The sequence below is a fragment of the Vombatus ursinus genome, unplaced genomic scaffold, assembly GCF_900497805.2.
Source record: "Vombatus ursinus unplaced genomic scaffold, bare-nosed wombat genome assembly UNPS02014941.1, whole genome shotgun sequence".
NCBI lineage: Eukaryota > Metazoa > Chordata > Mammalia > Diprotodontia > Vombatidae > Vombatus > Vombatus ursinus.
Genome location: NW_020954719.1, coordinates 3,543,793 through 3,565,191, shown reverse-complemented (window position 1 = coordinate 3,565,191; position 21,399 = coordinate 3,543,793). Strand labels below are relative to the sequence as shown.

The window sequence follows — 21,399 nt, the reverse complement described above, 5'->3', positions numbered from 1 at the left end:
ATGATGATTGTCACTTTATAATATAGTTTTAGATCTGGTACAGCTAGACCACCTTCCTTTGCATCTTTTTTTCAATAATTCCTTTGATATTCTTGACCTTTAGTTCTTTCAGATGCATTTTGTTATTTTTTCTAGCTGTATAAAATAATTTTTGATAGTTTGATAGGTATGATACTGAATAAGTAAATTAATTTAGGTCATAATAACTTTCTGTGGTCAGGATCTTTTTTTGTTTGTTTGCTCATTTTTTTTCTATTTCTTTACTTTTAACTTTATATTAAAGTTGGATTCTGCTCCTCAGGTGGAGAGGGCACTGCCCCAAGCTTCAGTTTTTTGTATAGCTCTTTACAGAGCTGAGCTAGTTCTGGGGGTTTGTAAGCTTTCAGTTCTTCCAAGGTGGTATGATCTTAGGAGAGCTCCTGGCCTGTGCTCTGGTCCCTGAGTAGCCACAAGCACTCTTTTCTACCCTGGAACTGTGACCCAGGTCTTTACTTCCCTGTAGCCACAAGCTTTAGTGTGCTAGTGCTCATCTTCACCCTGGGACTAGAACCTAGGACTGCTATTCAGATTCATTTATGGGTAATGCAACAGAATCCACAGCAAAGGGACCCCTGTAATCCCCTTCTGACCAGTTGTCTGACCCCCTTACCATCTGTGGGCTGAGAGTTCTGGGAGCAGTCACTGGGGCTGCTGATTCAGTCGCCTCCAAGGCTTGCTGCCGGTTTCCTGTGGCATGGCCTATACTAGAGCAGACTGTGCTGGACTGCACTCCAGTGTGATAGATCTTTCCTGCTGACCTTCTAAGTTGTCTTGGGCTAGAAAATTGCTTCACCAACCTTTTGTGAGTTCTGTTGCTCCAGCATTTGTTTTGAGCTGATATTTAAAGTTGTTTGGAGGGGAATTTGGGAGAGCTCATATGACTCCCTGCCTTTTCTCCACCATCTTGGCTTTGCCCCTGCATTAAATACTATGTTAAATAGTATTTAATACTATTAAGTATTATAGCATATAATTTCATTAATACTATAATATTTAATGCTATTAAGCAACAATAGTAAATAATACTAAACAACATAAATAGTATTGAATAATAGTATTAAATATTATAGTACTTAATGGTGTTAAATACTACTTATTAAATACTGGCTGAAGATACAAAGTGCTGAAGATACAAGTGCTTCTAAGTGCTAAAAATACAAAGTACTTTACTAAGTGATGAAGATACAAAGAAAGGCAAAAATCTGATCCCTACCTCTAAAGAGTACACATTCTAATGGGGGAGATTTCTGGTAAATTACTGTGCTTACAAGATACTTACAGTGTAAATGGGAGGAAATTCTATAACAGTTGCAGGATGTGGGGCATAATTGGGAAAGGCTTGCTGCAGAAGGTGGAATTTGAATTGAGTTTAAAAGAACCCAGGAAAGGTAGGAAGCAGAAGTAAGGACATAAAACGTCACTCGTTTCCCATGACCTATTCCTCCACTCTATGTCAGCTACCTACAGAGATGGTCATACCCTTACTCTTACTGTCACTCACAAGTGTTCTACCTCCATGCTCGTGAATTCTTAAATTTCCTTCTCTCATCCAGTCTGTTGTCGTTCCATCTCTCACTCCTTACAACAAACTCTGTTCTTCTGCACCCACAGCCTCTAACTCCTCCATCATGCAAATGTTTCTTAGGGCAGCAACCTAGCACTGGCTAGCTACTCTCTCCTTCTTGACCCACACTGATCCCATGGTAAGCCAATTCAACTTGATACCATCTTTTTCTCTCAAATTCAAGACCCTTTCCCCTTACCCTATTGCCAATTTTGCCCTGTCAAGCCTCAGTCTTGGATTACTCTCACAGTCCAATGTCTTTACTCCTATTCATTGCTGCTAAATGATGCTGGAGAAAAATTACAAAACTATAAATTTGTGTTACATAATCACAACTGGGCCCTCACTGTAGCAAAGCAATCCTTTTACATTTCCCTAATTGATTTAATGTCTCACCACAGTAGATTTTCCAAACCTTTTGATCATTTTCAAATTTCCTATGGATTTTTCTCCTCCCTACCTCCCAAGAAACTTTTCTTATGTTTCACTGAAAGTATTGAAGCCATTTGCCCTCTTATCCCCTCATCATCTCATATCATTCAAATGTCTTCCCCCATTATCTCCTTCTTTAATCCTATCTCACATGAAGGAGTGGCCCATCTTCTTTATAAGACAGACTCCTCTGCATGCACAAAGTGATCTCATTCCATCCCATCTTCTACAGCAGATTTCACCTTCTATACTCCCTACCCACTCACTCCCACTCTCCTAAGGCCTACAAATACACCTCTATCTCCCCATTAGCTAATGTCTCACATGTCTTCTCCCTTCCATGGCTAAACCTCTTGAGAAAGTCAGCTACAGTCATTGCCTCCACTTCCTTTCCTCTCACTCTCTTCTTACCCCTTTTCAGTCTACTTTCTGACATTATCATTGAACTGAAACTACTCTTTCCAAAGTTACCAATGATCTCTTAATTGCCAAATCTAATGACTTTTTCTTTAAAAAAAACTATTTATTTTGAATTCTTTTTTTTTGTTTTCAGAATGAAATTTTCTTCCTCCCTTGAACCCCTCCCCCACTCATTAAGAAGGCAAGTAATGATAATTATTATACATGTGAAGTTCTGCAAAATGTTTCCGCATTAGCCACGTTGCAAAAAATAAAAAAGGAAGTAAAATATTAAAAAGTGAAAAAAGTATGTTTCCATTTGTACTCAGAGTTCATCAGTTCTCTGTCTGGAGATGGATAGCATTTTTCATCATGTCTCTTGAAATTTTCTTGGATTATCATATTGATAGCACAGTAGTATTCCATCACAATCATATACTACAGCTTGTTCAATTATTCCCCAATCCTCTCAAATTCCAATTATTTGCCCCCACAAAAAGAGCTGCTATAATATTTTTGTACCCATTCTTTGATCTCTTTGGGATACAGACTTATTAGTGGTATTTTTAAGTCAAAAGGTATGCACAGTTTTATAGCCCTTTGGGCATAGTTCCAGATTATTCTCCACAATGGTTTGTCTCTTTGCCTGAGTTTCCTCAGCTTTAGAAAGGAGGTAATAATAGCAGCTATTTGGCAGAGTTGTTGTAAGGATCAAATGGGATAGTTCTAAAGAGTGTTTAGCACAGTGCCTGGCACATAGTAAATACTATGTAAATTTCCATCTTCTTCCCCTTAAATGTCATTTTTGTCTATGTTTATATCAGTAGATATATTAAATAACAAATGATGAGAAATAACCTTCCTGCAATGAATTTCTGAACTTGTAAATTCTGTGTCCAAAACTGAACCCATCCTTTCCCCCCTTTTACTGTTAATGGGACTATGTTTTTTTCAGTCACCAGTGATATATTTTCTGTTATCTTTGACTCTCTTCTCTCCCTACATTGCCACATTCAATCAACCATTTAATTCTATTTATCTCTTCCATCCATATCCCCACCCATTTCTATTTTTGCTACCAAAATACTTCTTCAAACTTTCATTACTTTGGATTGACTATGGTAATAGGTTTCTTATTGTTCTAGAGTCCAGGCTGTCCCTAATTCCAAACTATATCAGTCCATCCTCAGAAATTTTCAGTGGAATCCTGTTGCCTATCTAGTAAAGTATAAACTTAGTGCACTGGCCTTTAAGCTCTCGACAATCCAGTCAGTTTTATCTTATGTTACTTTGCCTATTGAAATATAATCAGCAGGTGTTGCTGTGGAAGGTATAGTTTGACTAAGGAGGAGTTCCCCTTTTCCTTCTGGAAAGGGGAAGAAGCTTTCTTTTGGCCATTGACTTCTCCCTCAGTTTTCCTTTATATCTCCATCTCTCACCTCTAGGGATTTTTACTGGTTGTCCTTCATGCCTGAAATGCTCTCCTTTATCTTCATCTCCACTTCCTGCTTTCCCAGGCTTTGTTTGAGTCTCAGCTGAAGTCCTACCTTCTAGAGGAAGTCTATCACAATCCCTCTTAATTCCAGTGTTTTCCTTCTGTTGATTGTTTCTTATTTACTCTTGTAAGTAATTTGTTTATGCATAGTTTTTTGCAGTTTGTTCCCCTTCCTCCCCATTAGACTGTGAACTCCTCAAGTGCCTTTCTTTGTATCCCCAGCACTTAGTACAGTACCTAGCATATAGTAAGCAAGCACTCCATTAAATACTTATTGACCCTCTGGTGATAGAAATTTCCTAGTCTGCAGTTAAAGTTTAAAGGGCTAAAGCAACCTAGCCTCCTGAGAATAAAAAGATTAGTTCTCACTTTTAGCCCAGGAGCTATTAACCAAACTGCATGGGGTTCTTTTGAGGTTTCTTTGCTTTTTTAAAATAAAACTTTTATTGATATATATATATATATATATATATATTTATATTTATATATTTATTGATATAACATTTATATATATATATTTATTGATATAACATTTCTCCCATTATCCCTTCCCCTCCCTCTCCCAGAGAGCCATTCCGTATTGTTGTAATATTATTAAAACATTGTAATTTTGTGCACAATGAAGAACAAAGGTTCTTCTCACTTTACTTTGCATCGATTCATATAGGTCTTGCCATATTTTTCCTAAGACCACCCCCCTCTTTATTTCTTACAACACTATAGTGCTCCATCACAAACATATGCCACAATTTGTTCAGCTGTTCCCCAATTGATGAGTATCCCCTCAGTTTCCAATTCTTTGCCACCACAAAAAGAGCTGCTATAAATATTTTTGTGCATGTAGGTCCTTTTTCCTTTTTCTTTTATCTCTTTTGGCTACACACCTGGTAGTGGTACTGGTGAATCAATGGGTATGCAGTTTTGTAACCCCTTTGGGCATAGTTTCAGATTGTCCTCCAGAATGATTGGATCAGTTCACAAATCCACCAACAGTTCATTAATCTACCAATTTTCCCTCATCCCCTCTAGCAGGTCAGTTGTTTTTCCAGTGAGATATTTTACATTTTCTTATATTTCTTCATTCTTTTGACTCGTTTTATTGTTTCATGGAGTCTTATTAAGTTATTAGCTTCCATTTGCTCAATTCTAATTTTTAAGGAATTATTTTCTTCTGCGAGCTTCTCTGCTCCCCCCCCCATTAGGCCAATTCTATTTTTTAAGACGTTTTCTTCAGTATTTTTGTGCCTCTTTTACCAAATTATTAATTCTCTTTTCTTATTTTTTTTTGTATCACACTCATTTCTTTTCCTAATTTTCCTCTACCAGATTTATCTTTCTTTAATTTTTTTCAAGATTACTCAATGGGCTTGGTTCCAATTAGCATTTTTTTCCTTTGAGGCATTGCTAATAGTTGTTTTCACATTGTTGTCTTCTTCTGAGTTTATGTCTTAGTCTTCCCTGCCACCATAGTAGCTTTTGATAGTCAAGTTCTTCTTTTGTTATTTGCTTGTTTTCCCAGCCTGTTTCTTTACTTCGAACTTTATGTTAAAGTTGGACTCATTCACTTGAGGGTAAGCATTCACTGTCCCAAACTTTGAGTTTTCTCTTGCAGCTGTTTTCAGAGCTAGTTCTGGGGTCTGCAGGTTTTTGGTCCTTCCAAGGTGGTGTGATCCTGGGAAAGGTATTGTCACCACTCTCCTGGTCTGTGCTGTGGGAAGGGCCCCTGCTCCCCTTCAGTAACAAGTATCAGTACTAGTGCTCCTCTTGGTCCTGAACTGTGACCAGGTCCTATGTTGCAGCCACAACTGCTAACTCTCCTCTTGGCCCTGATACTGTAACCAAGCCCCTGCTTTCCTGAATCTGTAAGTGGTAGGAAGTACTCCTCTTGGGCCTGGAACTATAACCAAGGCCCCTCCTCCCTTTTGACTGATCACAACCCTCTCATTCCTGGAAATGTGACCCAGAACTGCTTGTGGGTAGTAGAGTGGCCAGTCACCACTAGGTGCACCCTGTGCAAGCAAGGGTCTTCAGTAATCTCTTTCTCATCAGCTCTCTGACCCCCTTGACTGACTCTGGGCTGAGAGTTCCCAAAGCTGCTACTGCTGCTACTATTACAGCTGCCTTCAAGGCCTACAGCTAGTGCCCCTGCCATGCTCTGAACCTGCATCCATCCCAATGTTACATACCTCTCCTGCACACTTTCTAAGTTGTAGACTGCAAAAATATCTCCCTCTGACTTTTGGTTGACTCTGCCACTCCAAATTTTGATTTGAGGCATTATTTTTAGGTTTGGAGAGGAATATTAGAAGAGTTCAGCTGGGTTCTGACCTGTACTACACCATCTTCATCTTATATTCATCATTTCTTACAACACATTAATCTCTCATCACATTTATGTATCACAGTTTCTTTAGCCATTTTTCAATGAAAGGTCGTCTACGTTATTTCTTCCTAGAACATGCCACCTTGGAAGATCCCAAAATTTACGTGTCCCCAGAATTACCTCTGAAAATAGCTGTGCAAAAAAAAACTGAAGCTTGAGACAGCGCCCCCTCCAATTGGGAAGCAGAGACCTACTTTAGCATAGAGTTAAAAGCTAAGAAATAGGCTGGAAAATGAGCAAACAACAGAAAAAAATTTCTGACCACAGTTACTATGGTGACAAGGAAGATCAAAATACACACTCAGAACAAGACAACAAAGTCAAAATTCCTACATCCAAAACCTCAAAGAAAAATATGAATTGGTCTCAGGCCATGGGAGAGCCCAAAAAGGATTTTAAAAATCAAGTGAGAGTGGTAGGGGAAAAAATGGGAAGAGAAATTAGAGTGATGCAAAGAAACCTTGAAAAAAGAGTCAACAATTTGGTAAAGGAGGCACAAAAAAATACTGAAGAAAATAACATCTTGAACAACAGCATAGGCCACGTGGTAAAAGATATACAAAAATCCAATGAAGAGAAAAATGCCTTAAAAAGCAGAATTGGCCAAATGGAAAAGGAAGTACAAAAGCTAACTGAAGAAAATAATTCCTTAGGGGCTGGAGCCAAGATGACAAAGTGAAAGCAGTGCCTTGCTTGAGCTCTCCCCCAAAGCCCTCCAAACACCTGTAAAAAATGACTCCAAAAAAATTCTAGAGCAGCAGAACCCACAAAAAAACATAGTAAAGTAAATTTCTAGTCCAAGACAGCATGGATGGTTGATTGGAGAGGGCTATTGAGTCAGGCTGGGGGAGGAGGGCCGTTCAGAGTGGGCACATAGGCAAAGAATCAGGCCTCAGCAAACCTGGAGCAGCCCTCAAAGGACTGGATCATGAGCAACTGTGGCAGTTTCCAGACTTCTCAACCCACAAACACAAAGACAACTTAGAAGGGCAGTAGGAAGTCTGTGGCCACTGTGATAGAGAAGTTCGGTTCCAGCCCCAGTCCTGGTGCAGCCCAGGGGCAGCGGCTGTTTCCTGAGCTTAGTGCACAGACTGAGGCGAAATTGAGTGGCTGATCAGAGGGGGATTGCAGGGATCTCTTTGCTGGTGCTGAGGCAGGATTCTCTTGTTTTGCTCTTGCTTAGATCTGGATCACAGTTCTGGGTGGCGGTCCTGGGTCAAGGAGGAAATATTGTAGCCAAATTCCAGAGTTCCCAGGTCAAAGAGAAAATATTGCAAGCAGCCAGAAAGAAACAACTCAAGTATTGTGGAAACACAATCAGAATAACACAAGATTTAGCAGCTTCTACATTAAGGAACCGGAGAGCTTGGAATATGATATTCCAGAGGGCAAAGGAAATAGGATTACAGCCAAGAATCACCTACCCAGCAAAACTGAGTTTAATCCTTGAGGGGGATTTTTTTTTCCTACATGGAAAGATGATATTTGTAACTCATGAGACCTTTGTCAATATTAGGGTAGTTGGAGGAGAAAAATTATATGTATGTATGTATGTATGTATGTATAGATAGATAGATAGATAGATAGATGGCACAGGTTGAGTTGAAGATGAAGGAGTGATATCTGGAGAATAAAATTAAGGGGTGAGAGAGGATTATACTGGGAGAAGGAGAAAGGGAGAGGTAAATGGGGTAAATTATCTCACATAAAAGACAAGAAAAAACTTTTACAGTGGAGGAGAAGTGGGGGAAGGTGAGAAGGAATGAGTGAATCTTATTCTCATTGGATTTGGCTTAAGGAAGGAATAATAAACACACTTAATTGGGTTATGGGGGGAGCTGATAGAAGGGAGAGCAGTTTTAGGAAGTTAAAAGTCAAAAGCAAAACACTTTTGAAAATGGACAGGGTAAAAGGAGAGAGAGAGTAGGATAAACAGCAAAATAGGATTGAGAGAAATACATAATGTGTAATCATTAGTGTAAAAACATTACAGTGAGTTTCTCTGATAAAGACTTCATTTCTCAAACATATAGAAAAGTGAGTCAAATTTATAGAAATAAGGCCATTCCTCAATTGATAAGTGGTCAAAGGATGTGATCAGGCAGTTTTTCAGACAAAGTAATCAAAGCTATCTATACTGAAATGAAAAAATGCTCTAGAGAAATGCAAACTACAACAGCTCTGAGCTACTACCTCATACCTGTCAGATTGGCTAATATGACAAAAGAAAAATGACAAATGTTGGAAGGGATGTGGGAAAATTAAAACACTAATGTACTATTGGTGAAGTTGTACAGTGATTTAACTGTCCTGGAGAGCAATTTAGAACTATGACCAAAGGGCTACAAAACCCTTTGACAAAGTAATAATACTACTAGAATTGTATTCCAAAAAAAAAACAAAAGAGAAAAGGACCTAGGTGTACAAAAATCTTTTAGTGGTGGCAAATAATTGGAAAATGAGGAGATTTCCATCAATTGGGCAAAGACTGTACAAGTTGTTTTATCTGATTGTGATGGAACACTATTGTGCTTTAAGAAATGATGTGGAGAATGCTTTTGAAAAAAAAAAAAACATGGATTTACATGATCTGATGCAGAGTGAAATGAGCAGAACCAGGAGAACATTGTACACAGTAACAGCAATATTGTATGATGATCTACTATGAGTAACTTAACTATTCTCAGCAATACAATGATGGAAGACAGTTCTGTAGGACTTAAGATGAAAGGTGCTGTCCATCTCCAGAGGAAGAACTGGTAGAGCTTGAATGCAGATCAAAGATACTTTTTCTCTACTTAATTTTTCTTTGGTTTTTTGGTCTGTGTTATCTTTCATAGAATGATTTACATGGAAATGTGTTTTGCATGACTACGCATGTTATAATCTATGTCAAATTGCTTGCCTTCTAAATGAGGGAGGGGAGAAGAGGGAGGGAGAGAATTTGGAATGTAAAATTAAAAAAAAAAGAATGTTAAAATTGTTTTTACCTGTAATTGGGCAGAAAATAAAATATTAAGTAAACAAACTCTAGACTTTCAGTACTTTTGATCAGTCCTCATGCATGGCATCCTTTGATGCTGCTGCTGAAGAGGCTCACTTTTTGTCTTTGTCCCAGACTCATCCATTTTCCCAAAATGGCATAACCTCCAACTAGTCTAGTCCAAATGACATGATAGAGTGCATCTCGTCCTGGGCTAGGCATACTGCTTTTTTAAGACACATTTACAAATTCCAGGGGCCTGGGCAACTAGTCCCTGGAGAGCATGCTCTGCCTACAGAAATTTTATCTTCAGTGCCCTGCTGTATTCCTCTCTAGGATTTGGAATTTTTCAGCCCCTTGCAGAATGAACTGCAAGTAAGTTTGGCATCTGAAATCATGTAGCATAACATTAAAAAATACATCGGTACTCAAATGAATAAGAATGATTAAAATCTTACCAACCAAACTATACCTGATTATTATCAGATAAAAATCTAATAATAACTGTCCTTGGAAGAATGCATATAGGTTGAGAATCTTATGGTGACAATACAAAGCACAAGAAGACAATCAATTACTAAAATAGCAAATGAAAGACTAGTTTTAAAAAACTGAATCTGTGAGGGACTTCCTTTACCAAAAAACTTTCATGTATTACATTTAGAAAACTGAATTCAAGCATACTTCTTAAGGATTTACTAAGATGCCATTTAAGATGGAAATAGTTCCATAACCCATAAGTGGATTTTAAAATTATATGAACACTATATATGAAAACTAACATTAGTACATGCTACTTCACTTTTTTTTCCATCCTGTTTGGCCTCTAAAGCCCTTCAGAATGTGGCCCCAATGTACTTTTCCAGCCTTGATATACATTACTCCCCTCCCTGCACTCAGTGGCCCATTCAAACTGGCCTTCCTAATATTCCTCACACATGACTATCTGTCACACCTAGGATGTACTCTCTCCTCATCAACACCTTTTAAAATCTTATTTCCCCTAAAGACTCAGTTCAAAAATAATCTTCTACATAAAGCCTTTGTTATCCATCCTACCTCCAGCTAATAGTACCTCCCTCCAAAAATTATCTCTAACTTATTTTTGTACATATTTTATTCATACTTATTTATGTACATGTCTACCTCATTAGAATGGAAGCAGTTTTGAGGGCAAGGATTCTTGTATTTGTATCCCTAGCACCTGGAATATACTAGGAACTTAATAAATGCTTGTCGATTGATGGATGGATGGATAATTCCCCACAGGAAACACTCAAGGCAGCAATAGCAGAGGAGCAGAAGCGAAGTGAAAAGGCTGTGGAAGAAGCTGTGAGAAGAACAAGAGAAGAACTAATGGAGTATGTAAGGGAACAGAAGAGGGTAAGTGAGCAATGCGCTGTGATAAATCACCATGCCTAGAAGTTTAGATTTGTACTTTTGCAATATAATCAGTTTTAAAATAGGTTTTCATAATGAATCCAAACATTTGCTCATATATTGGAAAATGAGAATGAGAACATTTAAACTACTTGTTACTCTAACCTAGAAAACTTCTACTAGGATTATTTTTCTTACATATTCTATGTCTACAAATATAAATTCTTTCAAAATCTAGTAAAAGGGTAATTGTCAGTCAGAGTCAATAAATTTGTATTAAGAGCCTATGGTATATCAGGCATTTGTGCTAAGCACTAATTACTGAGTGATTTAGATACCCTACTCCTAAAATTAATTTTTATTATTAGCCGAAGTATTGAGGTTCCACAGACATCATGGTAGTCTCTTATTCTCTGAAATATAGCATTCCTAAAACAGATTATTATAATTTCTCTTTTTGACTTTGTTCTCGTATCTCAGGTTTTTGTGTTGTTCGTGTCAGATAGCGTTCTTCAGGTGTTCACTTGCTATATTCCTCTATCTCATGATTCAAAACATGCATGCAGAGTATCTATGTAACTTCTAAAACCTTCAAAATGGTTTTATACTTAGTTTTATATGGAGTGGGCTACATTACTATTGGCAAATAAATGCTCACTTAGCTTTCTCTCCTGTATACCAACCAATAGTTCATTTTATTTTTAAAAGAAATATATTCTTCTCCAAATAAAATACAATAGTGGTAGATGCCAGAAGAATTTAATTATCAAGTCATGTTGCAATCTAGATTCCCATCTATGGAAACAAGCCGTTTGAATCAGAAACAGCCCCATATGAAAATTTGGCAAACAGCATCCAAACCTAATTGGTGGCTAAATAGAATTAATAAGTGGAAAATGTATGGCATCATCCTTTGTTTCACTAGTGACTGATAGAATGCAAGCACAGTGGAGAACTAGTAAAAACTTGTGTTACCACATCAATATTTGTTAGTTCACCTAGGAGTAGAATTAGATATGCTGCAAATGGAAATGTCATTCATCCATACCTAGACTTCAGTTTCTACAACAGAGGACATGTTTACAAAGGAAAAAATTATTAAGTAACCTCTCTAGTTAAATTAGCCACCCACAAAGCATTCTGTGGGGAGTAAACCACTGTACATCTTACCTCAAAGCATTTGAGCATTACCTCAAAGGAATTCTACTCAAACTGATTTCTTGATAGAAAACTTAACCCCATCAGTAGAAAATCTGGGCCAAAAATAGTGAAATGTATACTCAGGAAGTTGTGTGATCTCAAGAAACACTTATTTGTATCTCCAACTATGAAAAGATTATTTTATGTAATCTGGTTTAAACTCAGAACTACAATAATGGCATCATGTGTTCTTTTTCTTTTTTTTATTAATTTATTTTGATTTATCAATAATCACTTCCATATGCTTTTGAGTTTAAAATTTTTCTCCCCCTTCCTCCCCACCACCCTCCCCAAGATGGCACACAATCTGATATAGGCTATACATTTACATTCATATTAAACATATTTTCACATTAGTGATGTTGTAAGTAAAAATTGAAACAAATAGGAGGAACCATCAGAAAGAGGAAACAAAACTCAACAGAAGAGAAAAAAAAATAACAATTCGGTTTCCATAGTTCTTTCTTTGGGTGTGGATAGCATTTTCCATCACAAGGCCTCTGGAGATGTCTTAGATCCTTGTATTGCCAGGAGGGGTTAAGTTTATCAATATTAGTCATCACACAATGTGGCTGTTATTGTGTACAACATTCTCTTGGTTCTGCTCACTTCACTCAGCATCAGACCATACAAGTCTTTACAGGTTTTTCTGAAGTCAGCCTGTTCATCATTTATTATAGCACAATAGTATTCTATCACATTCATGTACCACAACTGGTTCAGCCATTCCCCAATTGATGGGCATCCTCTCAGTTTCCAATTCTTTGCCACCACAAAAAGAGCTGCTATGAATATTTTTGTATATGTAGGTCCTTTTCCCATTTGTGTGATCTGTTTGGGATATAGCCCTAGAAGTGCCATTGCTGGGTCAAAGGGTATGCACATTTTTGTAGCCCTTTGGGCATAGCTCCAAATTGCTCTCCAAAATGGTTGGATCATTTCACAACTGCATCAACAATGCATTAGTGTTCCAATTTTCCCACATCTTCTCCAACATTTATCATTTTCCTGTTTTGTCATGTTGGCCATTCTGATAGGTGTGATGTGGTACCTCAGAGTTGTTTTGAATTGCATTTCTCTAATCAATAGTGATTTAGAGCTTTTTTTCATATGAGTATAGATGGCTTTAATTTCTTCACCTGAGAACTGTCTGTTCATATCCTTTGACCATTTGTCAATTGGGGAATGGCTTGTATTCTTATAAATTTGACTTAATTCTCTATATATTTTAGAAATGAGGCCCTTATCAGAGAGACTGGTTGTAAAAATTCTTTCCCAATTTTCTGCCTTCTAATTTTAGTTTCATTGGCTTTGTTTGTGCAAAAACTTTTCAATTTGATGTAATCAAAATTATCTATTTTGCTTTCCGTATTGTTCTCTATCTCCTGTTTTGTCATGAATTCTTCTGTTCTCCATAGATCTGACAGGTAAACTATTCCTTGCTCTCTCAGCTTGCTTATAGTATCAGCCTTTATATCTAAATAATGTACCCATTTTGACTTTATTTTGGTATATGGTGTGAGATTTTGGTCTATGCCTAGTTTCTGCCATACTCTTTTCCAGTTTTCCCAGCAGTTTTTGTCAAAGAGTGGGTTCTTATCCCAGAAGCTGGGGTCTTTGGGTTTATCAAATAGTAGATTACTATAGTCATTGACTACTATGTCTTGCATACTTAACCTATTCCACTGATCCACCACTCTATTTCTTAGCCAGTACCAAGCAGTTTTGATGATTGCTGCTTTATAAATACAATTTAAGATCTGGAATGGCTAGGCCACCTTCCTCTGCATTTCTTTTCATTAGTTCTCTTGATATTCTGGACCTTTTGTTCTTCCAAATGAATCTTGTTATTATTTTTTCTAACTCTACAAAATATTTTTTTGGTAGTTTGATTGGTATGGCACTGAATAAGTAAATTAGCTTAGGTAGAATTGTCATTTTTATTATATTAGCTTAGCCTATCTATGAGCAACTGATGTTTTTCCAGTTATTTAGATCTGATTTTATTTGAGTGAAAAGTGTTTTGTAACTGTGTTCATAGAGTTCCTGGGTTTGTTTCGGGAGGTAGACTCCTAAATATTTTATAATGTCTACAGTAAGTTTAAATGGAATTTCTCTTTCTATCTCTTGCTGTTGGGCTTTGTTGTTAATATACAGAAATGCCGATGATTTATGTGGGTTTATTTTGTACCCTACAACTTTGCTAAAGTTGTTTATTATTTCAAGTAGTTTTTTACTTGATTCTCTAAGTATAACATCATGTTATCTGCAAAGAGTGATAGCTTTGTTTCTTCTTTGCCTATTCTAATGTCTTCAATGTCTTTTTCTTCTCTTATTGCTCATGTGTTCTTTTTAAATGACATACGTGAACTATACAAAGAAAGAATTTAAACTTGAGATAAATTGAATCATTCTTTTTTGGGGAATATCTTTAAAATATGCATATTTTAAAAAACAATTTACATGTTTTGTAGCAACTCTGAACAGCAGACAATGTGTATGTTTTTAAATCTATGTATCAGATTATTAAAAAGCAATAAAATTTATATTACTTACTTATCAAAGGAAAAACATGGCTTCCACAAAGAGGTAGTCTGAAATGGGAGTGATAAATGCCTTTGTTTAGAGGGTAGCTGTTCATTTAACGCAGGTTAATATAATCTTCCATGTAACAGGTAACTTGCAACTCAACAAGTTCACCAATGTGCACTAATAGTATTATGATACCTGCAAAAGTCACTCTTTCAGGCAAGTGAACATGAGTTTCCCCACAGAGGATCTTTGTCATATAAAGATTAAATACATTAGATAATTTAAATAACATCCTAAGTCCTAGAAAAGATTCTTAGACTTTCTTTTACAAATATGTTGTGTTGGAAAATTTTTAGAGGATTATTTTTTGGCCAGAGGTAAGATTTTTTCAAATGTATATTTAAAATATTTTTCCTCTAAAGTTGACAGTGTAAATTCTAAGAGTTTACTAAACTTCTATTTCTCAAAATTCACAAACTCTGAAACCACCGTCAACTCATTTTTTTCTTTGCAAAAGAATTCAGAAGACACTCTCTGAAGAGGAAATACACAATTTCCAGTTTGGAGTTTAAATGTTATTATATTAGCATATATTATAGAGCAATTTTAATATTTTAATTTCAGTAGCTATCCAAACATCCTACTAAGCCATTATTTGGTTAAAAAGATGGTGTAATTAGAACACTGAATAGGCAGAGCCAAGATGGCAGAGTGAAAGCAGTGACTTGCTTGAGCTGTCCCCCAAACCCAAATACCTGTAAAAAAAAAATGGCTCTAAACAAATTCTAAAGCAGCCTAACCCACAAAAAGACAGAGTGAAACAAATTTCCAGACCAAGACAACCTGGATGGTTGATCAGAAGGGTATATTGCGCCAGGCAGGGAGAGGAATGCAGTTCAGTGTGGGCGCGCAGGCTGCAGTGAACCTGGAGCAGGCCTCATACTACTGAATCGCGGGCAACTGTGGCAATTTCCTGACTTCTCAATGCACAAACACCAAAGACAACTTAGATGGTCAGTGGGAAAAGTCTGTGGCTGCGGTGAGAGAAGAAGCTAGGTCTCAGCTACCCCCGGGGCAGTGGCTGCCTCCTGAGCTTCCAGCCCACAGACTGAGGGGGAATCCAGTGGCTGATCAGAGGGGGATTGCAGGGATCTCTTTGCCAGTGCTGAGGCAGGAATCTCTTGCTTTACCCATGCTTGGATCTGGGTCACAGTTCTGAGGGATGGTCCTGGTGTGGTGGAGCTTGTTGTGGCGGTGGAGACAAATACCTCACCCCTTATTGTAGCACCTTGATAGAACTGAAAATTTACAGGTCCCTAGAAGTATCTCTGAAAACAGCTGTACAAATTCCCAAAGCTGGGGACAGTGCATTCTCCACACTGGAAACAGACTCTTACCTTAACAAAGAGTTTAAAACTCAAATAATTGGTTGGGATCATGAGCAAGCAGTACAAAAAGAGTCAGACTATATTATCTTACTTTGGTGACAAAGAAGATCAAAACATACAACCAGAAGAAGACAACAAAGTCAAAGCTCCTATATCCAGAGCCTCCAAGAAAAATAGGAATCAGTCCCAGGCCTTGGCAGAGCTCACAAGGGATTTTGAGAAGCATGTAAGAGAGTAGAGGAAAAACTCAGAAGAGAAATGAGAGTGATACAAGAAAATCATGAAAAACAAGTCAACAGCTTGCTAAAGGAGACCCAAAAAAATACTGAAGAAACTAACACCTTAAAAAAGAGCCTAACCCAAATGGCAAAAGAGATCCAAAAAGCCAATGAGAAGAAGAATGCCCTAAAAAGCAAAATTGGCCAAATGAAAAAGGAAATCCAAAAGCTCACTGAAGAAAATAATTCCTTAAAAATTGGAATGGAGTAATTGGAAGCCAGTGACTTTATGAGAAGTCAAGACACTGTAAAACACATCCAAAAGAATGCAAAATTAGAAAGCAATGTGAAATATCTCATTGGAAAAAACAACTGACCTGGAAAATAGATCCAGGAGAGAGAATTTAAAAATTATTGGACTATCTGAAAGCCATGGTCAACAAAAGAGCCCAGACATCATCTTTCAAGAAATGATCAAGGAAAACTGCCCTGATATTTTAGAACCAAAGGGCATAATAAAAATGGAAAGAATCCACTGATCTCCTCCTGAAAGAGATCCCCAAAGGAAAACTCCTAGGAATATTGTAGCCAAATTCCAAAGTTCCCAGGCCAAGGAGAAAATATTACAAGCAGCCAGAAAGAAACAATTCAAGTATTGTGGAAACACAATCAGGATAACACAAGATTTAGCTGCTGCTACATTAAGGGACCACAGGGCATGGAATATAATATTCTGGAGGGCAAAGGAGATAGGATTACAACCAAGAATCACCTACCCAGCAAAACTGAGTATAATCCTTCTGGGGGAAAAATGGTCATTCAATGAAATAGAGGACTTTCAGGCATTCTTGATGAAAAGACCAGAGCTGAATAGAAAATTTGACTTTCAAATACAAGACTCAAGTGGAACATGAAGAGGTAAACAGGAAAGAGAAATCATAAGAGACTTATTAAGGTTGAACTGTTTACATTCCTGCATGGAAAGATAATATTTGTAACTCATGAGACCTTTGTCAGTATTAGGGTAGTTGGAGGGAAAAAATTATATGTATTTGTATATATATATATAGAGAGAGAGATAGATAGATAGATAGATAGATAGATAGATAGATAGATAGATAGATAGATAGATAGATAGATAGAGGTCACAGGGTGAGTTGAAGAGGAAGGGGTCATATCTGGAGAATAAAATTAAGGGATGAGAGAGTATTATACTAGACAAAGGAGAAAGTGAGAGGTAGAATGGGGTAAACTATCTCACAAAAAAAAAACAGAAAAGAAAATGCTCTTACAGTGGAGGGGAAACCGGGAAGGTGAGAGGAAATGAGTGAATCTTATTCTCATAGGATTTGACTTAAGGAGGAAATAACATACATACTCAATTGGGTATGGAAATCTGTCTTACCCTACAGGAAAATAGGAGTGGAAGGGGACAAGAGAGTAGGGGGATGATAGAGAGGAGGTCAGATTGGGAAAGTGGATAATCAGAAGTAAATACTTCTGAGGAGGGACAGGGTCAAAAGAAAGAATAGAATAAATGGGGGGGCAAGATAGGATTAAGGGAAATAGAGTTAGTTTTTCACAGCATGTCTACTATGGAAGTGTTTTGCATAACTGCACATGTATAACCTATATTGTGTTGCTTGCCTTTTCAATGAGGGTGGGTGGGGAGGGAGGGAGAGAGAAAATTTGGAACCCAAAGTTTTAAAAACACGTTTTTAAAAAATGTTTTCACATGCAACTGGGAAATAAGAAATACAGGAAATGGGGTACATAAATCCACCCTGCTCTACAGGAAAATAGAAGGGAAAGGGGTTAAGAGAAGAGGGGGAGAGATAGAAGGGAAGGCAGACTAAGGGAAGTGGTATTCAGAATGCCTGCCATCTTGGGATGGGAGGAAGGGAAAGATGGGGTAAAAATTTGGAACTCAAAATCTTGTGGAAGTAAATGTTGAAAACTAAAAATAAGTACATTTATTATTAATAAAACAAAAACAAAAAACACTGAATAATTACGAATCCATTATTTTAAATATTTTTGCATTTTAGATACTTTATACTTTTCTTTCCAAAAATTTTTTTCAGTATCATGTTAATTTTTGTGAATAGACTTGGGCTTGGAAGGTATTCAGAATAAATAGGACATCTTAAGATTCACAAAATAATATGGAGAAGAAACAAAGGCTTTTGGTCAATTCATAACTTCTTGCATTACATAATAAAATAGCCCTTTAGACCTTCTTGGTTTCTATATCTTCTATTTTAGGGTGTTTTTTAGATGAAAAGTTCTGATTTCAGTCATATTTGCTCTGGAACACCAGATAGAAAAAATTCCTAACACATAAGAGTTAGGTTCTCTGACTAACTTTACATTTATATCCATCTCTAGTTAGCCCTGGCCTCTTACGTATCAGGCAAAATTTAGTTATCTGGGATCATTTGGGTAATAAAACAGCAGAATATATTATAGTATCTGCAGTTAGACAGGCATCAGGAGGGGAAGTTCAGGGAAGAATCAGTATTTTCTTGAGACTTCCCTCTGCCTGGATCCTCCTCTCTGTAATACTCATAGAGCCAAGGATTCTCCCAGGTAGCCGTGTTCCCTACCACAGTTCAATACTTCTTTTGCTCCATACTTGCTGCAGCCTCATGAATCTGATTGTTCTATATTTCTTCTCTGACACTAAGATAGCTTTTCCCTTTTATATAACGTATTTGGCATGTGACCCAGTCTCTTATACATTGACTTTGTTTGATTCAAAGAGGAGTACAGGCCCTGTTCTCATTCATTTCTGAATGAGAAAAAATGGGGAAAAAAAAGTGTAATTCACAAGGTACCAGAGATAAATGATATAGTTTCAATCCCACTTGTACATGAATATACAGAGAACAAAAATAAAAGAGTAACCAACAAATAAATATTAAATAGTCAAGGACAAGGTAGAAAAGGCTTTATCTAGAAGGTAGTACTTGATTGTCATCTTAAAAGAAGAAAGCAATTGTGTGAGGAACAAGAAATCCCTATTCCTAGGAATAGGGAATGGCTAGTATAAGTAAAGTGAGATGGTGTGTTAAGAATAATCAGTCAGTCAGCAAGCATTTCTTAAATGCTGTTTACCTGCCAAGCACTATGTTGTTCTAGGGATGTAAAGAAAGGGGAAAAAAAAGAAAAAGAAAAAAATCTCTTCCCTCAAGAAGTTTCCATTCTAAGGGGGTGTTGATAAATAAATAACTAGGTATGTACAAAGTATAAACAGAATAAATGAAGTAATCTGAAAAGAGAAGAGAGTATGGGGACTGAGAAGGTCTTCATGCAGAAAGAAGGATAAGAGTTGATATCAGAAGAATCTGAGCTGAGTCTTAAAGGAATCCAAGGAAATTAAGACTTGAAACCCAGGAATTATATAAACACAATTACAAAACATTTTCACGGAAATAAAGTCAGATCTAAATAACTGGAAAAAAACATCAGTTGGTCATGGGTAGTTGAGCTAATATAATAAAAATGACAATTCTACCTAAGCTCATTTACTTATTCAGTGCCATACCAATCAAACTACCAAAAAATTATTTTATAGAGCTAGAAAAAATTAAGAAGAAGATTCATTTGGAATAACAGAAGGTCCAGAATAACAAATGAACTAATGAAAAGAAATGCAGGGGAAGGTGGCCTAGCCATTCCAGATCTTAAATTGTATTTATAAAGCAGCAATCATCAAAACTACTGGATACTGGCTAAGAAACAGAGTGATGGATCAGTGGAATAGGTTAGGTATGCAAGACATAGTAGTCAATGACTATAGTAATCTACTATTTGATAAACCCAAAGCCGCCAGCTTCTGGGATAAGAACTCATTCTTTGACAAAAACTGCTGGGAAAACTGGAAAAGAGTATGGCAGAAACTAGGCATAGACCAAAATCTCACACCATATACCAAAATAAAATCAAAATGGGTTTATGATTTAGATATAAAGTCTGATACTGTTAGCAGACTGAGAGAGCAAGGAATAGTTTGCCTGTCAGATTTATGGAGAACAGAAGAATTCATGACCAAATAGGAGATAGAGAACATTATGAAGTACAAAATGGATAACTTTGATTACATTAAATTGAAAAGTTTTTGCACAAACAAAGCTGATGCAACCAAGAGTAGAAGGAAGGTAGAAAATTGAGAAAGAATTTTTACAACCAGTCTCTCTAATAAGGGCCTCATTTCTAAAATATATAGAGAATTAAGTCAAATTTATAAGAATACAAGCCATTCCCCAATTGACAAATGGTCAAAGGATATGAACAGACAGTTCTCAGGTGAAGAAATTAAAGCCATATATAGTCATATGAAAAAAAGCTCTAAATCACTATTGACTAGAGAAATGCAAATCAAAACAACTCTGAGGTACCACATCACACCTATCAGATTGGCCAACATGACCAAACGGGAAAATGATAAATGTTGGAGAAGATGTGGAAAAATTGGAACACTAATGCATTGTTGATGCAGTTGTGAAATGATCCAACCATTCTGGAGAGCAATTTCGAACTATGCCCAAAGGGCTATAAAATGTGTATGCCCTTTGACCCAGCAATACCTCTTCTAGGGCTTTACCCCGAAAAGATTATACAAATGGGAAAAGGACCCATATGTACAAAAATATTTAAAGCAGCTCTTTTCGTGGGGCAAAGAATGGGAAATTGAGGAGCTGCCCATCAATTGGGGAATGGCTGAACCAGTTGTGGTATATGAATGGAATGGAATACTATTTTGCTGTAAGAAATGATGAGTAGGCAGACTTCAGAAAAGCCTGGAAAGATTTGTTGGACTGATGCTGAGTGAAGTGAGCAGAACCAGGAGAACGTTGTACGCAGTAACAGCATTGTGCCATGACTAACATTGATAGACTTTGCCCTTTTCAGCAATGTAAGGATCTAAGACATCTCCAAAGGTCTCATGATGGAAAATGCTGTCCACATCCAAAGAAAGAACTATGGAGTTTCAATGCAGATCTAAGCATACTATTTGCTGTTGTTTTTCTTCTATTTTGTTTTGTTTTCTCTTTCTTGTGGTTCCTCCTATTAGTTCTAATTCTTCCTTGCAACATCACTTATGTGAAAATATGTTTAATAGAAATGTATATGTGTAGTCTATATCAGATTATGTGCCATGTTGGTGAGTGAGGTGTAGATAGAGGGGGAGAAAAATTTAAAACTCAAAAGCTTATGGAAGTCATTGTTGATAAATCAAAATAAATTAATAAAAAAGAAACTAAGACTTGAAAGTGAGGAAGGAGAGCACTTCAAGGATGGTGATACATCCAGTAAAAAGGCAAAGAGAAGCAGGAACATTTTCAAGCAACTGCAATTATGCCAGTATAACTGGATTATGGAG

At 36.9% G+C, this 21,399-nt stretch overlaps 1 protein-coding gene across 3 annotated transcripts in view; it reads left to right on the top strand.

Annotated features, from left to right (window-relative positions):
- CCDC91 (coiled-coil domain containing 91) overlaps nt 1-21,399 on the top strand; it is a 475,330-nt gene that overhangs the window by 363,127 nt on the left and 90,804 nt on the right. For all 3 annotated transcript variants that reach the window (XM_027844380.1, XM_027844381.1, XM_027844382.1), the window contains one exon: nt 10,565-10,678. In XM_027844380.1, coding sequence (XP_027700181.1) covers nt 10,565-10,678 — 114 coding nt within the window. The remainder of the gene's footprint in view (nt 1-10,564; nt 10,679-21,399) is intronic.